Raw genomic sequence first — 16,844 nt, forward strand, 5'->3', positions numbered from 1 at the left:
CAAAGTTCCTATCCGAAGAAAATAGACCTCTGCGATTGTATGTCTCCGCTTCACGTCCTTCAGAGCGCAAGCACTAACACCCCTCACCACAGCGCGCTCCGCGATTGATTACAAGTGCCACAAAAATATAGTTATTCTCTCAAGTGATAGCCGAGTGGCTATGGCCCATCTTATGTCGTTGAAGTGCATGGCTCGTGGGTCGCCGACAGTAGTCAGATTCCACAGCATACCATGGCTTGAGTCAAACCTATTTTTCCATGGCCTTGTCTCATCAATTCTCCAGCGCATAGACGTTCGTACGGGGCACCGCTCCCACGTTTCATCACGAACTTCTCACCCAGATGGGCGACTTGGATTTCTGCGACATCAGACGTTTCGCTGTCTTCCGCTATTTTTACGGAGATGCCTTTATGTACGTACTGGTTATGATGTTCGCGGAGCGCATATATAATATTCACACATAAGACCGGGGCCCGAAACAATCAATCACTGGTGGCGGCGCAGCGTCAAATGGCCGCTTGTCTATCACCGACCCCCATCCCTCGTGTGCGCGGGCGGCGAGACGCAAGCTACTTCTCCAGGTGAGCCTTGAAGATGACTCACATAGGCCAACTCGGCTCAGGCTTTACTTTCTTTGGCTGATTTTTGGTATAAAGCGTCATTGAACAGGCTCGCCACCTATTCACCATATCACCGCCCGGCAAACCAGTGACGGCTATCTATCAACATGGCCATCTACATCTTTCCTGGCATCCCGCCAACGTGATTTTTTTTTTCCTTCTTCACAGCGGTAGCAGAAGCTTATCAACCCAGATCGCCTAATTTAGCCTTGATCATGCTTCCGCGCCATAGGTGGCAACCCAGTGCGTGCGCCACTAGATCCATATCATTCACGCCTTGTGCTGGCCATCTATCAAGTCTGTTTATTCCTCATTTAAGACCCCCAAGCAGAGCTCGCGCTCCGAGATAACCAACCGAACACACGCGCTCCCATTCTCGCTCTCACTCTCACTCCACAAGACTGGCCATGGACGCTACACAGCCTGTCGTTCCATCTCTGCCGTCCCTGCCTTCGTTCCAGTTTATCATGGGGCCGGCGATGCTCCTCATCTGTGTCTCGCTGATGTTTGTGCCCCGCCTGTATCGCTGTTCTGCCACTTTACTGAAAGCCGTACAGGTTGTTCGGCGCGTTTATTGCTCAGGTCTATTTCTACTGGTTCACATACAGGAAGGATCATCGAATCCTCCGCATCCTCGTGGCAACAATATGGTGACAGGGATATAACATAATACCTCCTACTTCCTTGGTGCTAACAACCACATTACTAGGGTGCTGGAGGCATTGCATACTGCATTCAGCCTGCACTTCCTTTATGAATACTTCGTTGTTGACATTGGCGCCCCAGAGAAGCTGCTAAACATCGTCTGGTGAGTATTTTCTATCCTGTGATGTTTGAAATTATGACTTACTCTTCGCTAGGAGTATCGCAGTAAGTGAATGGCTTGTTCCGCAAAAGCCTCTAATTTCCGTGACCCCGCTTCAGGCAGGCTTCGCTGTTGAAGTGGGCTTGTTACTCCATGTCTCCATCCTAAGCTGTGCTCACGCGTCCGCTTCAGTTCACAATCATCGGCTTCTGCCAAGGGTGTGTGCTGTTTTGCCATAATCAGCCTGTTTCCGCCTAAACAGATACCTTTTCAAGATTCTTTCTCTTGCGCCTGTGGCGCCGTAAGTATTCCCTGCGCCGTGCGGTAAAATTTCTCACACGTCTATTAGTGAGCGGCAGAAACTATGTAATTGCAGGGATATCTGTGGGTGGCAATTTCCGCGAAATTTCACAGTAGTACTTACAGTCCTATCCGGCCTGTAGAGCCTGTTTCTTCTAGCTCGTCTAGGTGAGCCTTAGAGTCTGGGCATGTGTCAGTTGTCTCACAAGCTGGATCATCCATCTAGGCGCAGGGTACGGTGAGTACAGCGTCCTAATTGTAGGCATATATCGTGACATATATCTCCAGCAAGTGTAGTGTATCTGTGGGTACCATAAATCGTGATAGAATGTATCCGCATCGACCAAACCTCTTGTCTAGATCCATGTCCAGCACCTGGTCGGGTTTCTTGGTACATCGCCCAGCGCATGTGCGTCATAATTTTTGGTTATGCTCAGAGGTCTCAACTAAACCTGTGTACCCCGGTGGCCAGCGAACGATGAACCTTGGCCTGTCCATGTCGGCATTCATCGACATCTTGATCGCCTCATTGATGATCTTCTATCTCAGGAAGAACATGACCAGCTTTCAGCAGTACGTCTTGTGCTGAATATTCACATATCAGAACGCTCTCTGCTTATCTGCTGTCCAGTTCCCGGGGTGTCATTGAGACCTTGATGTTTTTCTCGATCAATACTGGAGCGCTCACCATGTGAGTAGCGTAGTTACCGCTGCTCGTCTGTAACTAACTTGCACTTGTGAGCAGTCTTGGCTCCCTTAGTGCACTGTTCCTTGTCAGTATCTCTCGAAATTGCGAGTCGAACAGTACTAACAAGGGTGTACAGTTCAACTTCATGAGCGAGAGTCTGGCGTATGGGGCGGTGATTCTACTTCTGGGAAAATGTAAGTGCTAACTATGCGTCCAAAGCACATACCTACACTCCTCATTTCTAGTGTATGGAAACTCTGTCATGGGATTGTAAGCTCTACCTCTCGCCTCTATAAAGGATATCTAACCATTTTCATTTCAGCCTTAATGCAAGACAGCATCTGAGAGAGAAGCTACATGGGGACGTGGTGAATTCCATTCCGTTGAGACTTAGAGACCATAGCGAACCAAGCATCGAAGAGTCGTCGATGTACGAGCAGTACACTGAAGACACGGCGAGTGACCAGGCTATAAATATATCGGTTTGCTGACATTCGCATATAGTCGCCGAGCGCGACCATTAGACAGAATGCCGTACATGGCATGACTACATCCAAGACAGTCGTCATGTAGGATGCGGGAATCTGCGTGGATAGAAGGCACTTCCAATAGGCTGGAAATATGAGAATTGCATGGTGAACGGATACATTGGCGCAGGCGGAGAAAGGAAGGGACGGATACGCAGCGTATGGGATATTATCTGTAAAGATAGGGTAGGATAAATGCACCTCAGACAACGACATTGGCGAAAGGCTCCCACTACTTCCTGGCTGGAGATATTATCCAGTGTCCGCATCTATATTATTTTTATGGCAAGGATGCGCACCACCTGCAGATGAGCCGCATCAGCATGAGCCGACCCCAGAGTAGGACCATTTATTATTTTATAACTCCTGCCTTGGCTATCTCCTATGACGCTCTGCGAATGGTCGACCATCCAAACTGGCGAGATCGAAGTACCACTCGGTAGCTTCCCCCAGCATGCCTTAGAGAAGGAGCCGCGGGGCGCGGACAACGGGTGCTACGTTCGAGCTCCTCGAAGAAGCACTCTAGTCTTCGCGTCACCTCCACTGCACCGGCACTTGCAAATGAATTAACTGGGGTCGGGGATAGTCCATGGGCCTCGCCATGATGCTGACATAGAAATGATGTTGGAAGACTCGAGACATGTGGGCTTTGAAAACGGACTTGTGCAGGGTGAGACGCAGCGAAGAGCAGACAGGGTTTGGCCAGTCAGAAGCCTTGGAAGTTTGCGCGGACGTCTCGCGACGACTCACATCGAGAGAGCTGGTTGAGAAGAAGTATGGAGGGATGTAATTCCATCGAAGGAGACCGGAACAGAGCCTGGCGGAAGGTGGAATAGCGGCCGGGAAGGCTATATGGAAGGACATCATCAATATTTCGGAACCTGAGACCCAGTTCGTGACGGTAACTCTCATTTCGGTTACCACCGTTAATTTGGTCCGCATGGCAATATTTGTAGGGCAGTGGTACAGTATAATGGGATGCTGTCATCAATAAGCTGAATATTCGATTCCCCTTGATTCGCTTCACTCGCCATCTATTTAGCTTTTGCTTTGTCTTATTTCACTGGATTTCTTGCTCGTCTCTTGACTCAGTCACTCGGAGTCCAGATTCGGTGTACCATCAGCGTAGAAACTTTATGCAAGTATACACGCCGAGACGACAAGCAGTAGAGCTGCCGGCCCATAGCACGGCAACAGTCACGGTGCGAGGTCTGAGCTCAAGCGTGACGACCAGTAAGCATTCTATGATGGAGACATCTGGAGTCGTCTCAACAAACATGTCCCATACCTCCTGAGAGACAATCGCGCCCACAGCATATCGCTCGACGCCAGACACCTGCAGGTAGCTGTCGAGGCCGCGATACACTTCCGACAGTGCACGAGCCTCCTAGCGAGGCCGTACTCGACGCAGGCACCTTCGACATACAGCACTCTCCAAGTGTAAGAATTGTCGGAGTACTCTCACACACTTTTCAAACCATCCAAATTCGTAAGGAAAATAATTTAAGTCTGATCATTGTATAATATATGTCCTCCCGGCGATCGGTGTCGCGGGCGCGATGCTTTCGAGTGTAATCTATAGTCCTTGTTGTAGCTTGTCCCCTGCTATTAAAGTTACGTATTATCGTGTTGGCTATAACTTATACGCCAAGTGCCTCATCGTCACTTTGACAAACCGGACGGAGAAGGACGGATCCAAGGCTAAACGGCTTGCACTTGCACAGCGCTTTCACCCTCCTTCACCTCCTGCTTCAAACCCTCTACAGAATCTCCCCCTACACCCTGCAGACCGGCTGCCTCCTGCATCGCCCGCTCGTCCATCTCGCGGCGCGCGTGCTTGCCCTTAAGCCCAAAGACGGTGAAGACGGTGCAGCAAACGAGTATTCCCTGGAAAATCAGCCCGCGGTGCATATTGAACGGCGGGTGCGCGTCGGGGCCGCCGCGGAGTGCGCCTTGGACTGTGAGCCACCGTGCGTGTTAGCGTCGTATTGAGACGAGGACAGAGAGAGAAGAGGAACGTACTGAGTACAGAGGCAATACTGATGAGGTTGGCTCTGCGAGAGGACGGAGTTTGCGCTGTTAGATGTGGCTAAGAGGATGGGCGGGAGGGGACGTACATGCACCACAACAGCGCCGAGCTCCCGTCAGCGTTGCGTGTCACCTCGACCCCAAGCTCGAGCGCGACGGGAAGGAGGGTAATCGCGCATATACCGATGAGCGCCATGATCGCAAAGAGGCCGCCCGTATTATTCTCCTTCACTGTTGTTTCGCCACTGGTTAGCGTGTGCCCGACGAGACACGGGACGCGGGGTGCTCACCGGCCCAAATGAGGCTGAGCCACAGTGCGCCGAGCGCGGGCGATAAGATCTTGCTCACGACCGCGAGGCGGCCCGTGAAGACGCGGTCGAAGAGCGGGGAAGTGACGCACGCGGCGACGATCCCGGCGATGAGTAGCGTCGCGCCCATCAGACCCGCGATTGTGTCTGAGTAGCCGTACGGGACCTGCAGAATATGGCTGGGGTCAGCGCACGGCGGCGAATGCGGATGCATGAAAGTGCTTACCAGGTCCTCGCCGGTCAGTACTCCAAAGGCATTCACACTAGCGGTACAGCGTCGGGTGAGCGAAAGAGTGCAGAAGAGAACGAAAGGGACGCACGTGCCGGCAAGAATGCCAAAGTTGGTCATCATGATCGCAAAGTCAAAACGCTCGCGTACACTCATGTACGTCGGGCGACCGCGCGGCTCGCGCCCAATGAGCGCGCGCACGAGCGACATGAGCGGCGGGCTTGGTTGTGCCGCAGAGTAGGCTGTCAAAAAGCGTCAGTTGTCGGGCGTGCAAAGTACAAAGGGTAAACGGGCGTACTTGGTGGTGTGGGCGGAGTGTTTCCCACGAGGAAGGTGCAAGGCACAACTGCAGAGCAGATTATCGCCAGTATAAGGATCTGCGGGCGAGTGAGCAGCTGTGTTTGGGTTTTCGGGGCGCACTTACAGAAGATCGTGGTGTTCCGCCGGTCGGTGCCAGTACTTGCGAGATAGCACCACCGATGGGATTTGCTGCACGTCGTCAGTTCAAATACACTTCGAAGTAGCGCAAGGGACTCACCGATGGCAATCAGCATAGTAGCTGTCGTCCGCGACTTGGTATCAAACCATGTTTCGGAGTAAAGTGGCCCAATGATTTGAAAGAATGGTTGTGCTACGCCTGCTAACAGCTGCAAATATGGTCAATAATTTTGTAAGCTCATCGGGTCGGGACTCTGACTGCCGAGAGCACGAGTTTGGGAGCAGCCTTGATCCGTTGCACATAACAAATGGACTTACTTGACCGACCATCTGCAGCGCATACGAGCCATCTGAGTCCAAGGAGCGCACGGTGCCAGCATAGCGTATCCATCCGGAGACAAGGAGGAAAAATGTCGCGATGTAGCACTGCAGAGCCAGGTGTCAGTACCGATCTCCGTATGAGATATGTAAAGTACAGAACGCACGGATATACGGATGCCATAGCGCTTGCAGAAAAATGGAACGAAGATGGACGTTGGGAGGAAGACGAAGTTGATCACGTTGCCAAGCCAGTTAACTCGGTTGAGCGTGAAGCCAAAATCGGCCGAAACTATCGCAAGATAAGCGGCACGAGATAATGTGAGGTGCTGTGCGGCGAAAGAGTACGATTGAGTGCGCACCGTTGTTCGCGATGGGGCCATACCATGGGTTCGGCAACGCTGCGACGATATTGAGCAGGAACTGTCACATTGGAGCTATCAGATTAGCTTCCGCTAGGTACAGGCGTATACAGGCACTCACAAGGCCTAAGAGCCCGATAAAGCGCCGTTTGTAAAGCCGGTACGTGACCGGGGCCCCGTGAGCAAGCGACGTGCCTTCTGTATGGGGTGTGGTCGCGAGCGTAGCAGGATTGGCGTTCGTGATACTGTCAGTTGCCATTTGCAACATGAGCGAGTGACGGCTGTTCCTTGTGTCGTGTAAGTCTACCATAGCGGTAGTTTGAGTTGTTGCGAGGTGGGCGCACAATGCGAGATGGCGGTTGTGGGTGAATGCAGCAGAGACTTTATAGCCAGCAACATTGTCCCGCGCTTCATGGTTTCTGCCGGTGCCGGGGAAGTGGGGTCTTGCAGATTGACGACGAAGCAATGCCTTGTGTGATCGTAGTGTTTTCTCGTTAGCGAAGTCCCATTACCGCCGTACCGGCCGCCGGTGCTTTGTATCTCTGCCTAGCTTCTGTTCCCACCCACAGGTAGTAACACGATATGAAGGGCCGCTGCTTCATGCTCGGAGAGCTGTACGTGACTGTTTCATATCGAGATTGAGTACTGTGTAGCTGTCTATTAAAGAAATAGTTTTAATAAGTAGCGCAGATACAGGCTCGAGGCGGGAGTGCCCGCCTCAATTTTTAACCCAAGGCAGTATCTTGGACCTGAGTGAACTGCGCCGCGAACTGTAAGTCACAGCCGTGATCTCGGTGTCGGGAGTACAGAACCTTGGATAGGATTCATATGCATTGTCGCCGACTTTCACATGCCGACGCTCGCGTTTGATGCTGGCCAACTCGCGTTGTAGACTGTATCCCGCGAGGAGCTGTGTAGCCGTTGTACGGATGTAGCACCCGCAATTCCTTGCGAAAGCCCGGGCCCCGTCGGCGTCGGCACGCGTCGCGCGGATGAGGTGCAGCTTGAACACGTGACAAGGCGCGCCCCGCGTCGTCACGGTGGATACACGCGCCTGCCACTCCATCGTTCATTAGTGTTGTAACTTGCTTTGAGCCATTCGGATGCGCCAAAGCTTCGCCGATCGGAGACTATATCGTACATCATCAAGGATGTGCAGTATCTCGCCAGATCTGACAACTCCGAGCAGTGTTGTCAAATGGACTGATGACACCGGGGTCAATGGCGTGGGAACTCCTTCGGGTTTCCACCCCTCCTCCCAAGAGCTTCAGGCATTGTAAAAAAGTAGAAAGCCAGAATTTAGATCGCAGAAAAAGGCCTACACAATTCGAGATGAGGAAACGCGCTCGCTGCCGTTTTTCCGGGGTCCGAGGTCAATGACAACACTACTGACGAGGTGCTGAATTGGTCCGCGCGCGAGCCTCTCCAGCTCAATTATGCCTCCGCGATCCTCGGCCATGATATCCATGCCAGTCTCTTGGATCCGTGCCAATGATATCGTGTCAGAATGTCCGGACGGGCCCCGTCTATGGAAAAGCGCATCATCTCCATTCTGGCGCCTAATGTGCTCTTTGTGGCGATGACATGCGACGTGGGCAGCTCTGAATCCCGACGAGCACGAGGCTCGACTGGAATCGTCGGATCAGTAACCTACACTCGTCGGTAGTTGGCAAGCTCGGTCCTTGCACAACGAACGTAACATACAAGGAGCTTTGTGGCGCTCCGTGATGCGCCCTTTTGCTAAACTTGGAAACCCTGCCCCGATCGAGCGTGGGAAGTTGTTTTAACAAGACGAAATCAGGACCGGGTCTACTAAATAAAAAAATCCCTCAAGGAACCCAAGAAGCAGTACATAGTATAACGCTATAATTAAATATTCTGCTCGTCCCTCTTCTCAAGCGCCTCCACATCGCCCTTCGTATCCTGCTCCAAGCTCGGCACATACTCTTGCCCCATCCTCTGCAGCTCCAGCGTCCCTTGCATCACCCGCACGTCCATCTCGCGCCGCGCCTGCGTGCCCTTGAGTGCGAGGACGGTGGACACGGTGACACAAGCGAGCACGCCCTGGAAAATGAGCCCGCGACGCATGTTGAGCGGCGGGTGCGCGTTGGGGCCGGCGCGGAGTGCGCCTTCGACTGTGCACCACCACAATGTCAACATGATGTTGGTAATAGGAGAGGCAGACGATGGACGTACCGAGCACGCAGGTGATGCTGACAAGGTTGCCCCTGACAGAAGGAAGGGAAAGGCACGATAAGGAGGTGGGAGGCGTACAAGGAGAAAGGGACGTACGCAAACCACAGTATCGCCGAGCTCCCGTCGGCGTTGCGCGACACCTCGACCGCGAGCTCGATCGCCACGGGAAGGAGAGTGACGGAGCCCGCGCCGATGAGCGCCATGATCGCGAAGAGCCCACCCGTATTGTTCTCCTTGACTTTGTGTCCATCTCACGGGTCAGTGGTTTTGCTCGATGGGATGCGGGAACGAAGGGTGCTTACCGGCCCAAATGAGGCTGAGCCAGAGCACGCCGAGCGCGGGGGCTATGAGCTTTCCCGTGAGCGCGAGGTGGTGCGTGAAGACGCGGTCGAAGAGCGGGGAGGTGACGCCCGCGGAGACGATCCCAGTGAGAAGCAGCGCCGCGCCCATGAAGCCCGAGGTGTCGCTCGAGTAGCCGTACGGGCCCTGCAGAATGTAGCCATAATTAGCATGAAACCAGTATGGATGCGCGAAAGCATACAAGGTCTTGGTTCGTGAGGATCGAGAACGTCGTCACGCTGGCGGGACGAAACTGCGTGGGTGAAAGAATGCAGGAGAGAGTGGAAGAGACGCACATGCCAACGAGGACGCCAAAGTTGAGCATGATGATGACAAAATCACAACGCTCGCGTACGCTCATGTACGCTTGACTGCCGCGCTGCTCACGTCCGAGGATCGCGCGGACGAGCGATATGAGCGACGGGTTCGGCTGCGACGCGGAGTACGCTATAAAGAACGTCAGCTGACAGGAATACAGGGAATAAAAGGAGAGCGGGCGCACTCGGCGGTGTGGGTGGGGCATCGCCCACCACGAAGGCGCAGGGTACGACGGCTGTACAGATTATTGCCAGGACGAGGATCTGCGGATAAGTAAGTCCGAGCTGGGTTTGTGTTGCTTCTGCGCGCTCACAGAAGCTCGTGGTGTCCCGCTAAGTGGTGATATCAGCTGTGAGATGCCGCTACCGACAGGGTTCGCTGCGCGCTGTTCAATGATTTGGCACGATTCAAGGCAGCGTGAGTGACCCACCGATGGATGCCACCATGGTGACCGTGGTCCGGGACTTGGTGTCAAACCATGTTTCGGAGTAGAGTGGCCCTAGAACTTGGAATACAGGTTGCGCCACACCTGCAATGAGCTATCGAATATTGTTAACATGGGAGGCTATCGTGCATGTGGGAACAGAGCAACCGGTGTTTGTGCAGCGCAAGAATGGTCGGATGAGGTAGTGCTACGCGGTCTAGCGCACGCTGTGCGTGTGACACAGAATCGGTGTCAGAGCTTTGACAAGCGTCTGCTGTCTAGCATCCGAATGATGCCAGCTTGAACAGCGGGCCTTGGCTCTCGAGAGCACAGCGAGCTTGAGAGTAGTCTCAATCTTCTGCATTCGATAAATATACTTACTTGGCCGACCATCATCAGTGCGTACGCGCCCTCCTTGTCGAGGGTACGTACGGAGCCTGCATACCGTATCCATGCGGAAACAAGCAAGAGAAGCGTTCCAAAGTAACACTGCGTCGCACGGTGTAAGTACTAGCCCGTGTATGAGATATGTGGAGTGGTGCACGCACGGTAAGACGGATCCCGAAGCGTTTGCAGACAAACGGAACCAGGATAGACGACGGGAGAAAGACAAGGTTGACTGCGTTGCCGAGCCAGTTGACCTGGTCGAGCGTGAAGCCAAACTCGCTCGAGACTATCGCGATATGATGAGCTGGGGCCAAAGAGCACGAAATGCTGGCACACCACACCGTTATTCGAGATAGGTCCGTACCACGGATTCGGCATTCCCGCGACGGCATTGAGCAGGACCTGTCAAGTTGAAGCCGTTAGAGTAGCCCCCGCCCAGGAACACGCACACAGGCACCCACAAGCCCGACGAGCCCGACGAAGCGCCGCTTGTAGAGTCGGTACGTGGGTTGGGTCTCGCGTGCACGCGGCACACCTTCTGCGTTGAGTGCAGCCGTGAGCATGGTGTCATCGCCGCTCGTGATGCTCTCGGCTGATGATATCTGTAGGATGGGCGAGCCGCTGTCCTTCTCCGTCTCATACAAGTCCGTCATGGTGGCCGCCGCAGCGATGGTGGCTCGAATTGTCGTGGTGCCGGTGCACGATGCGAGACGACAGTTGCGGACAAGTGCAGTGGAGATATGCCCTACGGCCAGTGGCACTGTCTCATGCTGATGCTTGAGAAACGAGACCTTCCTTTTCTGGACACGGAACATTGCCCCGTGTGATGCATTTCCCACAGCACAATCTCCTGTTGGTGCGCTCTGCCGTTTCTCCTCCGTGCAAACGGCAACTTCGTGATATACGGACGACTACCACACACCGAGAGTGCTATATGGGGTCGTTTCGTATCGACGGCAGGTAGACCATCAGTAATCCCGGGATTGCGAGAAAAATTGATAGTTACCGAGTCCTGCATACTGAGGTCTTTGTGTTACCTCGCATATTGCACGCGTTTTCGGAGAGAGGTGAAGCCGTCGTACAGGTATGTCACCCGTGACTCCTTGCAAAATTGAGTTTTTGATACTCAGAGGTCATCGGAGCCTCAGCGTCCAGCGCGTCGGAGCGCTTAAGCCTCCGTCATGCTCACGTGATAAGGCGCGCCCCACGCTAGAGCGGCCCGACGCGCCACGCTTGGAGCACGAACACGCGCCTCCTCCGACGTTGCTCGTCATCGGTGCTCGTGAAAATACTGCGCGCGGTTTATGGCACAACTCTACCAGAACGAGCTCTCTATGAAGCTACTCCAACAGACGTGTCATAGTCTGCACCATTACATCATCTCATATTAATGCACAGCCGGGAGGTGCCCATACAGTATATAATCTTCGAGGTACCCCCCTGGATCGACAGAAAACTTCGACACGACCCTTCACGCTTCACGACTTTTAAATACCACTTCACAAACTCTACAATCATGAACACTTCTGGCGCAGCAAGCACTGGCTTCGGCAGCGGCGGCGGCAGACACAGTACGTCCTCCTCACCATACACATCTTCTCACCAGGGCTGACACCCTCTCGTTCAGCTGGCATGGGCACCGGCACTGGTGCGGGCGCCACAGGTGCAGGTCACCGCGGGCCTATGGGCGCAGTTAAAGACGTCATCGCAGGCGCAACTGGGGGCGCGGGCGGCGCTGGCACGAACGCAGGCTACGGCACCGGCACCACCGGCGCAACGACCGGCACTGCTGGCTTGGGTACGGGCGGTGGCCTCGGTGGTGGCGGCAGGGGCGGCGGCCTCGGCGGTGGCGGTATGGGTGGTGGCGGCATGGGTGGTGGCGGCATGGGTGGTGGCGGCATGACCGGTGGCGGCATGGGCGGTGGCGGCATGGGCGGTGGCGGCATGACCGGTGGCGGCATGACCGGTGGCGGCATGACCGGTGGCGGCATGGGCGGTGGTGGCATGGGTGGTGGCATGGGTGCTGGTACTGGTGCGGGAGCAGGCGCAGGAGGCGTCCGTCCTTCCACTGGTCAGAAACTCGTTGGTGAGGCAGAGAAGCTGACAGGGCAACTCATCGGGAACCCCGCAATGGTTATGCGAGGCCAAGAGAAGAAGGTGAGTTTCATGAAATGTCCATTTTGCATGCGAATATTTACTGAGGTCGTATGCGATTGGTAGACGGGCATGCCTGTGGGTGCGCAGAATGCTGGCGGTCTTGGTACCAGCAATGCTGCTTCTGGGGCCGGCGTCGGCACTGGTCGCAGGTGGTGAGACGGTGAAGACAGTATATGATACCCACCAGTAATGAATTTCCTGTATTTGTATGGAGCTGGCTAGCATAATGTATTCCGATGCTGCATTGAAAATTTTCGCCATTGATTGAGAGGGTATCATCCAAAGCATATCCATCCAAAGCTACATTACAGACCTTACTGAGTCCATCATCTCATGCCCTGTGACACTCATCAGCGTCCTCTTCGCCAATGTCCTCACTCCCTTCACCATCTTCCTCGACGCCAAACAGCTGGCTAAGCCCGAGATCGTGGCACCGCGTCATCTTGAGCATCATGCTGAAGCCAAGGCTGTCAGCGGCGCCCCCGGGAAGCGGGCCGTCGAGCTCGTCCCACGTCTCGTCGCTCAGTTCTTCAGCCATGCGGCCCCACGTGCTGCGTATCGCGGCGGGGAAGCGGTACGCGACGAGCATGAAACAGAGCGCGGAGCCTGTGGCGGGTGATCAGACGTTTTGTCTCAAGTTAGGGTAACGGACGTACAGATGCCGCTGATCTCCTGCTCGCGCCGCCGCCGCCGAGACTGTTCCGACTCGGCTGTGGTGCCGTCTGCGGGAGAGGAGGAGGGAGAGCACGAGGCGGGCGGCGAGCTGTCGTCGAGCAGCGGCTCGCGGGTGAGCTCCCCGATGCGGTAGAGCCGTCGGCACGCCGGGCATATGCGTGCGGTGCGTCTGCTCTTGTTGTGCCATACGATCTGCGGCGCACATAAAATGCAAGGTGATGAGCACACCAAGGATAAGAGGCACAAAGAAGCTGGACTCACGAGCGCCGTCTCGGCGGGCAGGACACCGCACAGCATCTGGAGGACCTCCTCGCGCGCAAACTCGGCGCAGAGCGCGTCTGAGAGAGAGGGCGGCGAGCAGAGCTTGGACGACAGGAACGCGTGGATGTCGTGTACGTGCGGGCCGTTGCCACGGTCCTCGACGCACGGCGCCGCAGGGAGCGGGCCCCGTGCGTCCGCGTGGAACTCGGGTTCTGGACTTGGGGCGCGCGAGGACGAGCTGAAGGACGAGAAGGCGCTGCGCGGGGTCGGTTCGACTGGGTATGTGTCGTCGCGGGGGCCGTGCCGCGGGGCGCGCCCGCCGATTTGCAGGCTCGGGTGTGCGCTGGCTTTCGTCGGTCGGGAGGCGTAGCGCAGGGGCTGAGAGCGCAGCGGCCGATACCTCTCGTAGTCCATCTTCACCTCCTGCAGCGCCTCCCGCCGTACACTCGCCCCTTCCGCCTCCTCTTCCTCTGCCCGCGACGCTGTCTCCTCCACCACAACACTCGGAACCTCCACCGCTTTCGCGCGCTTCTCCTTCTCCTTCTCCTTCTTCTTCTTCGCCTGCGCCTTGCGCTTCTTTTTCGCGTTAGATGGCCCCGGCATGGTCCCGCGCGATGTCGGATTTGGTGGTGCTCAGAGCATGCTCACGCTGGCAACCGCCTCAGACCAGAAATGGGATGTTCGATTCGAGCTTCGCGCGCGCTTCCCGAAGCGTGTCGGGTGTTTGATGGCGCATCATGTGACCGTATGCGCGTCCAGGGCGGGAGCGGGACGCTCTTCCACTTTCTCACCGCGGGCTCTTGGCTTTCAATATTCGCTACATCGGAGATTCCACGCATCTAGCTTTCGATGATCTTGATCGTTGGATACCCCTTGTTTGCGAACGCTTGGGATCCGAGCCATTGAATGATGATTTTTCTCATAACGAGACTGGTACCTCTCCACATGCGCCGTCAGCTGACGTCGAACGCGAGCCGCATATCTCGCAGCCCAATGCTGGCCCTAACAACAGTCCACGGTATCTTTTCACGCCGCCGCACAAATGAGGCCTTGACTCCCTGACTCCGGCGAAACTTGTATATCAAACCATGGGAAACTCACCTCCCACGCACCATTGAAAACTTAAGCAGCACTGACAGCGACTCGCAGGCTTCCTTTGGAATTCTTACTATCGAATAGTCAACGACACGAGAGGGGCACCCTGTGAATTTTCTGTCCCGGTAAGTTATTTCCCACCTTCGGTGCCGTATAACCTTCGAAGCTACGAGTTGTGAGGGATGTCCGCCTTCCACCCTGTCTTCTGCTGGCTTCAGGTACCAAATTTGCCTCAGTTCTGCTCTCATACTGTATTTTGCTATGTCCGCCCTTAAGCTTGTCGGACCCTTCGCCATTCGGGATACAGGAGCGCCTGTGACCTCGGGGGCCTATACCACTCTGGTGATGATTCACGGCTTCGCATGGCACAGCGGCAAGTTTATTTTGCCTCCTGTTTGTATCGGCAGCTTATGCTGATGCTATCCCATGTCTGCTCAGGTGTATTCTCCCGTATGCTGCCATTCCGCGGTAACAGCACGCGAATCGTCCTCGTCAATAGACGCGGCTATCCGGGCTCTGCTCCATTCAATGATGAAGAGCATCGACTTCTCGATGTCTCTCGCTCTGCTGACCTCAAAGTCGAGGATTCCGTTCATGTCTACATGAAAGATCGCGCTCGAGAGCTGTATGACTTCCTCAACACCTTCATCTACGAGGAGCGCATTCCCCTTGCCTCCATGATTGTTTCGGGATGGTCCTTTGGTTCTGTTTTTATTTTCGCCCTGCTCGCGCACGCGCCCTCGTTTCCTCTGAGAGACGAGGCTCGCCCACTTACGAAATACATTAAGCGCGTTGTAGCCTACGGCAAGTCTTATTGTTCGCCCTGGCTGGCTCCTCTACTCAGTCCTTCGGCCAGATCCACCTTACCATTGTTTCGGATATACGCCTCCACCGAACTACTACAACCCTGCGACGCAAGATCCTGTAAATGGAGCACAGCTGTTTTCCCAGTGGGTCTCAGGCTACTACCAGCACGGCAACTCGCTCTCGGAGCTCGAGTTCCGCGTTCCTCTCAAGGACCCGCCCCCGAGTATCCTCACCATGTCTCCCAGCGACCTAGAGGACGCACTATACAACACACCCGCCGTTCCCGGAGGTTCAGATCACACGCTCGTGCACGTGGGTATGACCCACGGCCTGTGGGAGACGATTCGCAAGGCCGCGCTGTACATACGCCGCTCCGCTCAGTCCGGCGCTCAGCCTGGCAAGGAGGCCGTCGCAAGTCCGTGGGACGACGTCGAGCTTCGTCACATTTGGTGCGACCAATCCGTTTGGGAGATGCCGTGGGGGACGTGGGCTCTGCTTGCTGAGATTGAGGAAGCAAAGGCATCAGGGACGCCCATGCGAAAGATCTCCATCATGAGGCTGACTGGTGCAAACCACTTCGTGAGTGCACAAACTTTATTTTTCGTGTTCCATGCCGATGGGGAAATCTTTCGTCAGCTTCATTGGGATCAGCCAGAGCGGGCCCTGGCTGCCCTATTATCTGAAACGACGCTGGAGAGCTGCGCGCGTTTATGAGCGTAGAGGCATGGCAAGCTGCGAAGACCTTAGACTGGCGTTGCACGATATGAGATTCTCATATTTATACCGTTCACGTCATCGCGAATGGTCGACGTTGCTGAAACCTACATGTTCCCATACGAGCTGCTATTAGTAAGACGGAAGGGCTATGCTGTCGATAATGCTCCCTATGACCACTCATGCTGTCAGGCAGATTTGCAATCACATTAAGTTACAAAGAACTGTTTCTAATCTTCACCGACACTGCTGTGCCTGCATCTCTGCCTCTTCGACCTCTGACCTAGTATGTGATACTTTTTCGACCAGCGGGTAGCGCCGAAGTTGATTTTCCCGACAATTCTCCAGAATCTCCATAAATCGAGAGAAAATTATCGGAGGGATCAACGGAAACCGGTGTGACGCGCGACCGCCGGTCGGGTCGACAAAGTACAGTAGAACCTAGTGCAGCGCATGCGCTACGTTATCTATGACGTCGACAACGGTCCTCCACGAACGCTGCTGTAATCTCAGCTATCTATATGTCGACGAGTTCCGGAAGAGGAATAAAGCTAAGAGTGCCGCTCTCGCGCTCGCCTGGGAAAAACCTACCCGCGCTCGGGTTCTTCGTGGCGCGGTCATTGCCGAGCGTCCAATCAAAGCGAGCCTGAGCTAGCCGAACCCCAACACGCTTACGTCCACCGCGGCGACCTTGTCGCCATCGCATCCTTCACTCCTACACTACACTTTTCTCCTACCAAGGATGCAATATTGCGAGCACTTTGAGCTAGCCTTTTAATTAGACAACACTAATGCGCTCACCGCCGGGACTCGAGCCGAACTCTGACGATTACTTCGAAGCTGGGTGC

At 54.9% G+C, this 16,844-nt stretch overlaps 6 protein-coding genes across 6 annotated transcripts; 2 read left to right on the forward strand and 4 right to left on the reverse strand.

Moving 5' to 3' along the window:
* Positions 1 to 781: 781 nt before the first annotated feature.
* PHACADRAFT_211586 (uncharacterized protein) lies at positions 782 to 2,687 on the forward strand (the record flags this gene model as incomplete). Its single annotated transcript, XM_007398602.1, has 15 exons — positions 782 to 1,125; positions 1,178 to 1,270; positions 1,330 to 1,428; positions 1,481 to 1,490; positions 1,545 to 1,562; positions 1,618 to 1,643; positions 1,701 to 1,726; positions 1,775 to 1,809; positions 1,869 to 1,893; positions 1,952 to 1,963; positions 2,163 to 2,298; positions 2,357 to 2,416; positions 2,471 to 2,498; positions 2,550 to 2,607; positions 2,659 to 2,687. The coding sequence occupies exons 1-15, from the start codon at positions 1,028 to 1,030 to the stop codon at positions 2,685 to 2,687; spliced, it is 753 nt and encodes a 250-aa protein (XP_007398664.1). The 5' UTR covers positions 782 to 1,027.
* A 49-nt stretch (positions 2,688 to 2,736) lies between these two features.
* On the reverse strand, positions 2,737 to 3,237 carry PHACADRAFT_260631 (uncharacterized protein). The gene has a single exon (XM_007398603.1). The coding sequence runs from the start codon at positions 3,154 to 3,156 to the stop codon at positions 2,767 to 2,769; it is 390 nt and encodes a 129-aa protein (XP_007398665.1). The 5' UTR covers positions 3,157 to 3,237; the 3' UTR covers positions 2,737 to 2,766.
* Positions 3,238 to 4,449: 1,212 nt separating this feature from the next.
* Positions 4,450 to 7,395, reverse strand: PHACADRAFT_211587 (uncharacterized protein). The gene is made up of 13 exons (XM_007398604.1): positions 6,745 to 7,395; positions 6,624 to 6,684; positions 6,429 to 6,553; positions 6,262 to 6,369; positions 6,044 to 6,152; positions 5,930 to 5,994; positions 5,804 to 5,882; positions 5,597 to 5,747; positions 5,503 to 5,539; positions 5,259 to 5,442; positions 5,058 to 5,199; positions 4,963 to 4,994; positions 4,450 to 4,898 (listed from the first exon to the last, which is right to left on the reverse strand). The coding sequence occupies exons 1-13, from the start codon at positions 6,931 to 6,933 to the stop codon at positions 4,642 to 4,644; spliced, it is 1,539 nt and encodes a 512-aa protein (XP_007398666.1). The 5' UTR covers positions 6,934 to 7,395; the 3' UTR covers positions 4,450 to 4,641.
* A 1,060-nt stretch (positions 7,396 to 8,455) lies between these two features.
* On the reverse strand, positions 8,456 to 10,817 carry PHACADRAFT_260633 (uncharacterized protein). Its single transcript, XM_007398605.1, has 13 exons — positions 10,749 to 10,817; positions 10,629 to 10,689; positions 10,449 to 10,573; positions 10,282 to 10,389; positions 9,907 to 10,015; positions 9,790 to 9,854; positions 9,661 to 9,739; positions 9,455 to 9,605; positions 9,361 to 9,397; positions 9,122 to 9,305; positions 8,916 to 9,057; positions 8,820 to 8,851; positions 8,456 to 8,758 (listed from the first exon to the last, which is right to left on the reverse strand). The coding sequence occupies exons 2-13, from the start codon at positions 10,663 to 10,665 to the stop codon at positions 8,493 to 8,495; spliced, it is 1,335 nt and encodes a 444-aa protein (XP_007398667.1). The 5' UTR covers positions 10,666 to 10,689; positions 10,749 to 10,817; the 3' UTR covers positions 8,456 to 8,492.
* Positions 10,818 to 11,915: 1,098 nt separating this feature from the next.
* PHACADRAFT_211590 (uncharacterized protein) lies at positions 11,916 to 14,034 on the reverse strand. The gene is made up of 3 exons (XM_007398606.1): positions 13,381 to 14,034; positions 13,101 to 13,311; positions 11,916 to 13,050 (listed from the first exon to the last, which is right to left on the reverse strand). The coding sequence occupies exons 1-3, from the start codon at positions 13,981 to 13,983 to the stop codon at positions 12,776 to 12,778; spliced, it is 1,089 nt and encodes a 362-aa protein (XP_007398668.1). The 5' UTR covers positions 13,984 to 14,034; the 3' UTR covers positions 11,916 to 12,775.
* A 648-nt stretch (positions 14,035 to 14,682) lies between these two features.
* PHACADRAFT_260636 (uncharacterized protein) lies at positions 14,683 to 16,210 on the forward strand. Its single transcript, XM_007398607.1, has 4 exons — positions 14,683 to 14,848; positions 14,914 to 15,279; positions 15,332 to 15,861; positions 15,919 to 16,210. The coding sequence occupies exons 1-4, from the start codon at positions 14,737 to 14,739 to the stop codon at positions 15,994 to 15,996; spliced, it is 1,086 nt and encodes a 361-aa protein (XP_007398669.1). The 5' UTR covers positions 14,683 to 14,736; the 3' UTR covers positions 15,997 to 16,210.
* Positions 16,211 to 16,844: the final 634 nt, after the last annotated feature.

This window comes from Phanerochaete carnosa, assembly GCF_000300595.1.
Source record: "Phanerochaete carnosa HHB-10118-sp unplaced genomic scaffold PHACAscaffold_8, whole genome shotgun sequence".
In the NCBI taxonomy this organism is placed as follows: domain Eukaryota; kingdom Fungi; phylum Basidiomycota; class Agaricomycetes; order Polyporales; family Phanerochaetaceae; genus Phanerochaete; species Phanerochaete carnosa.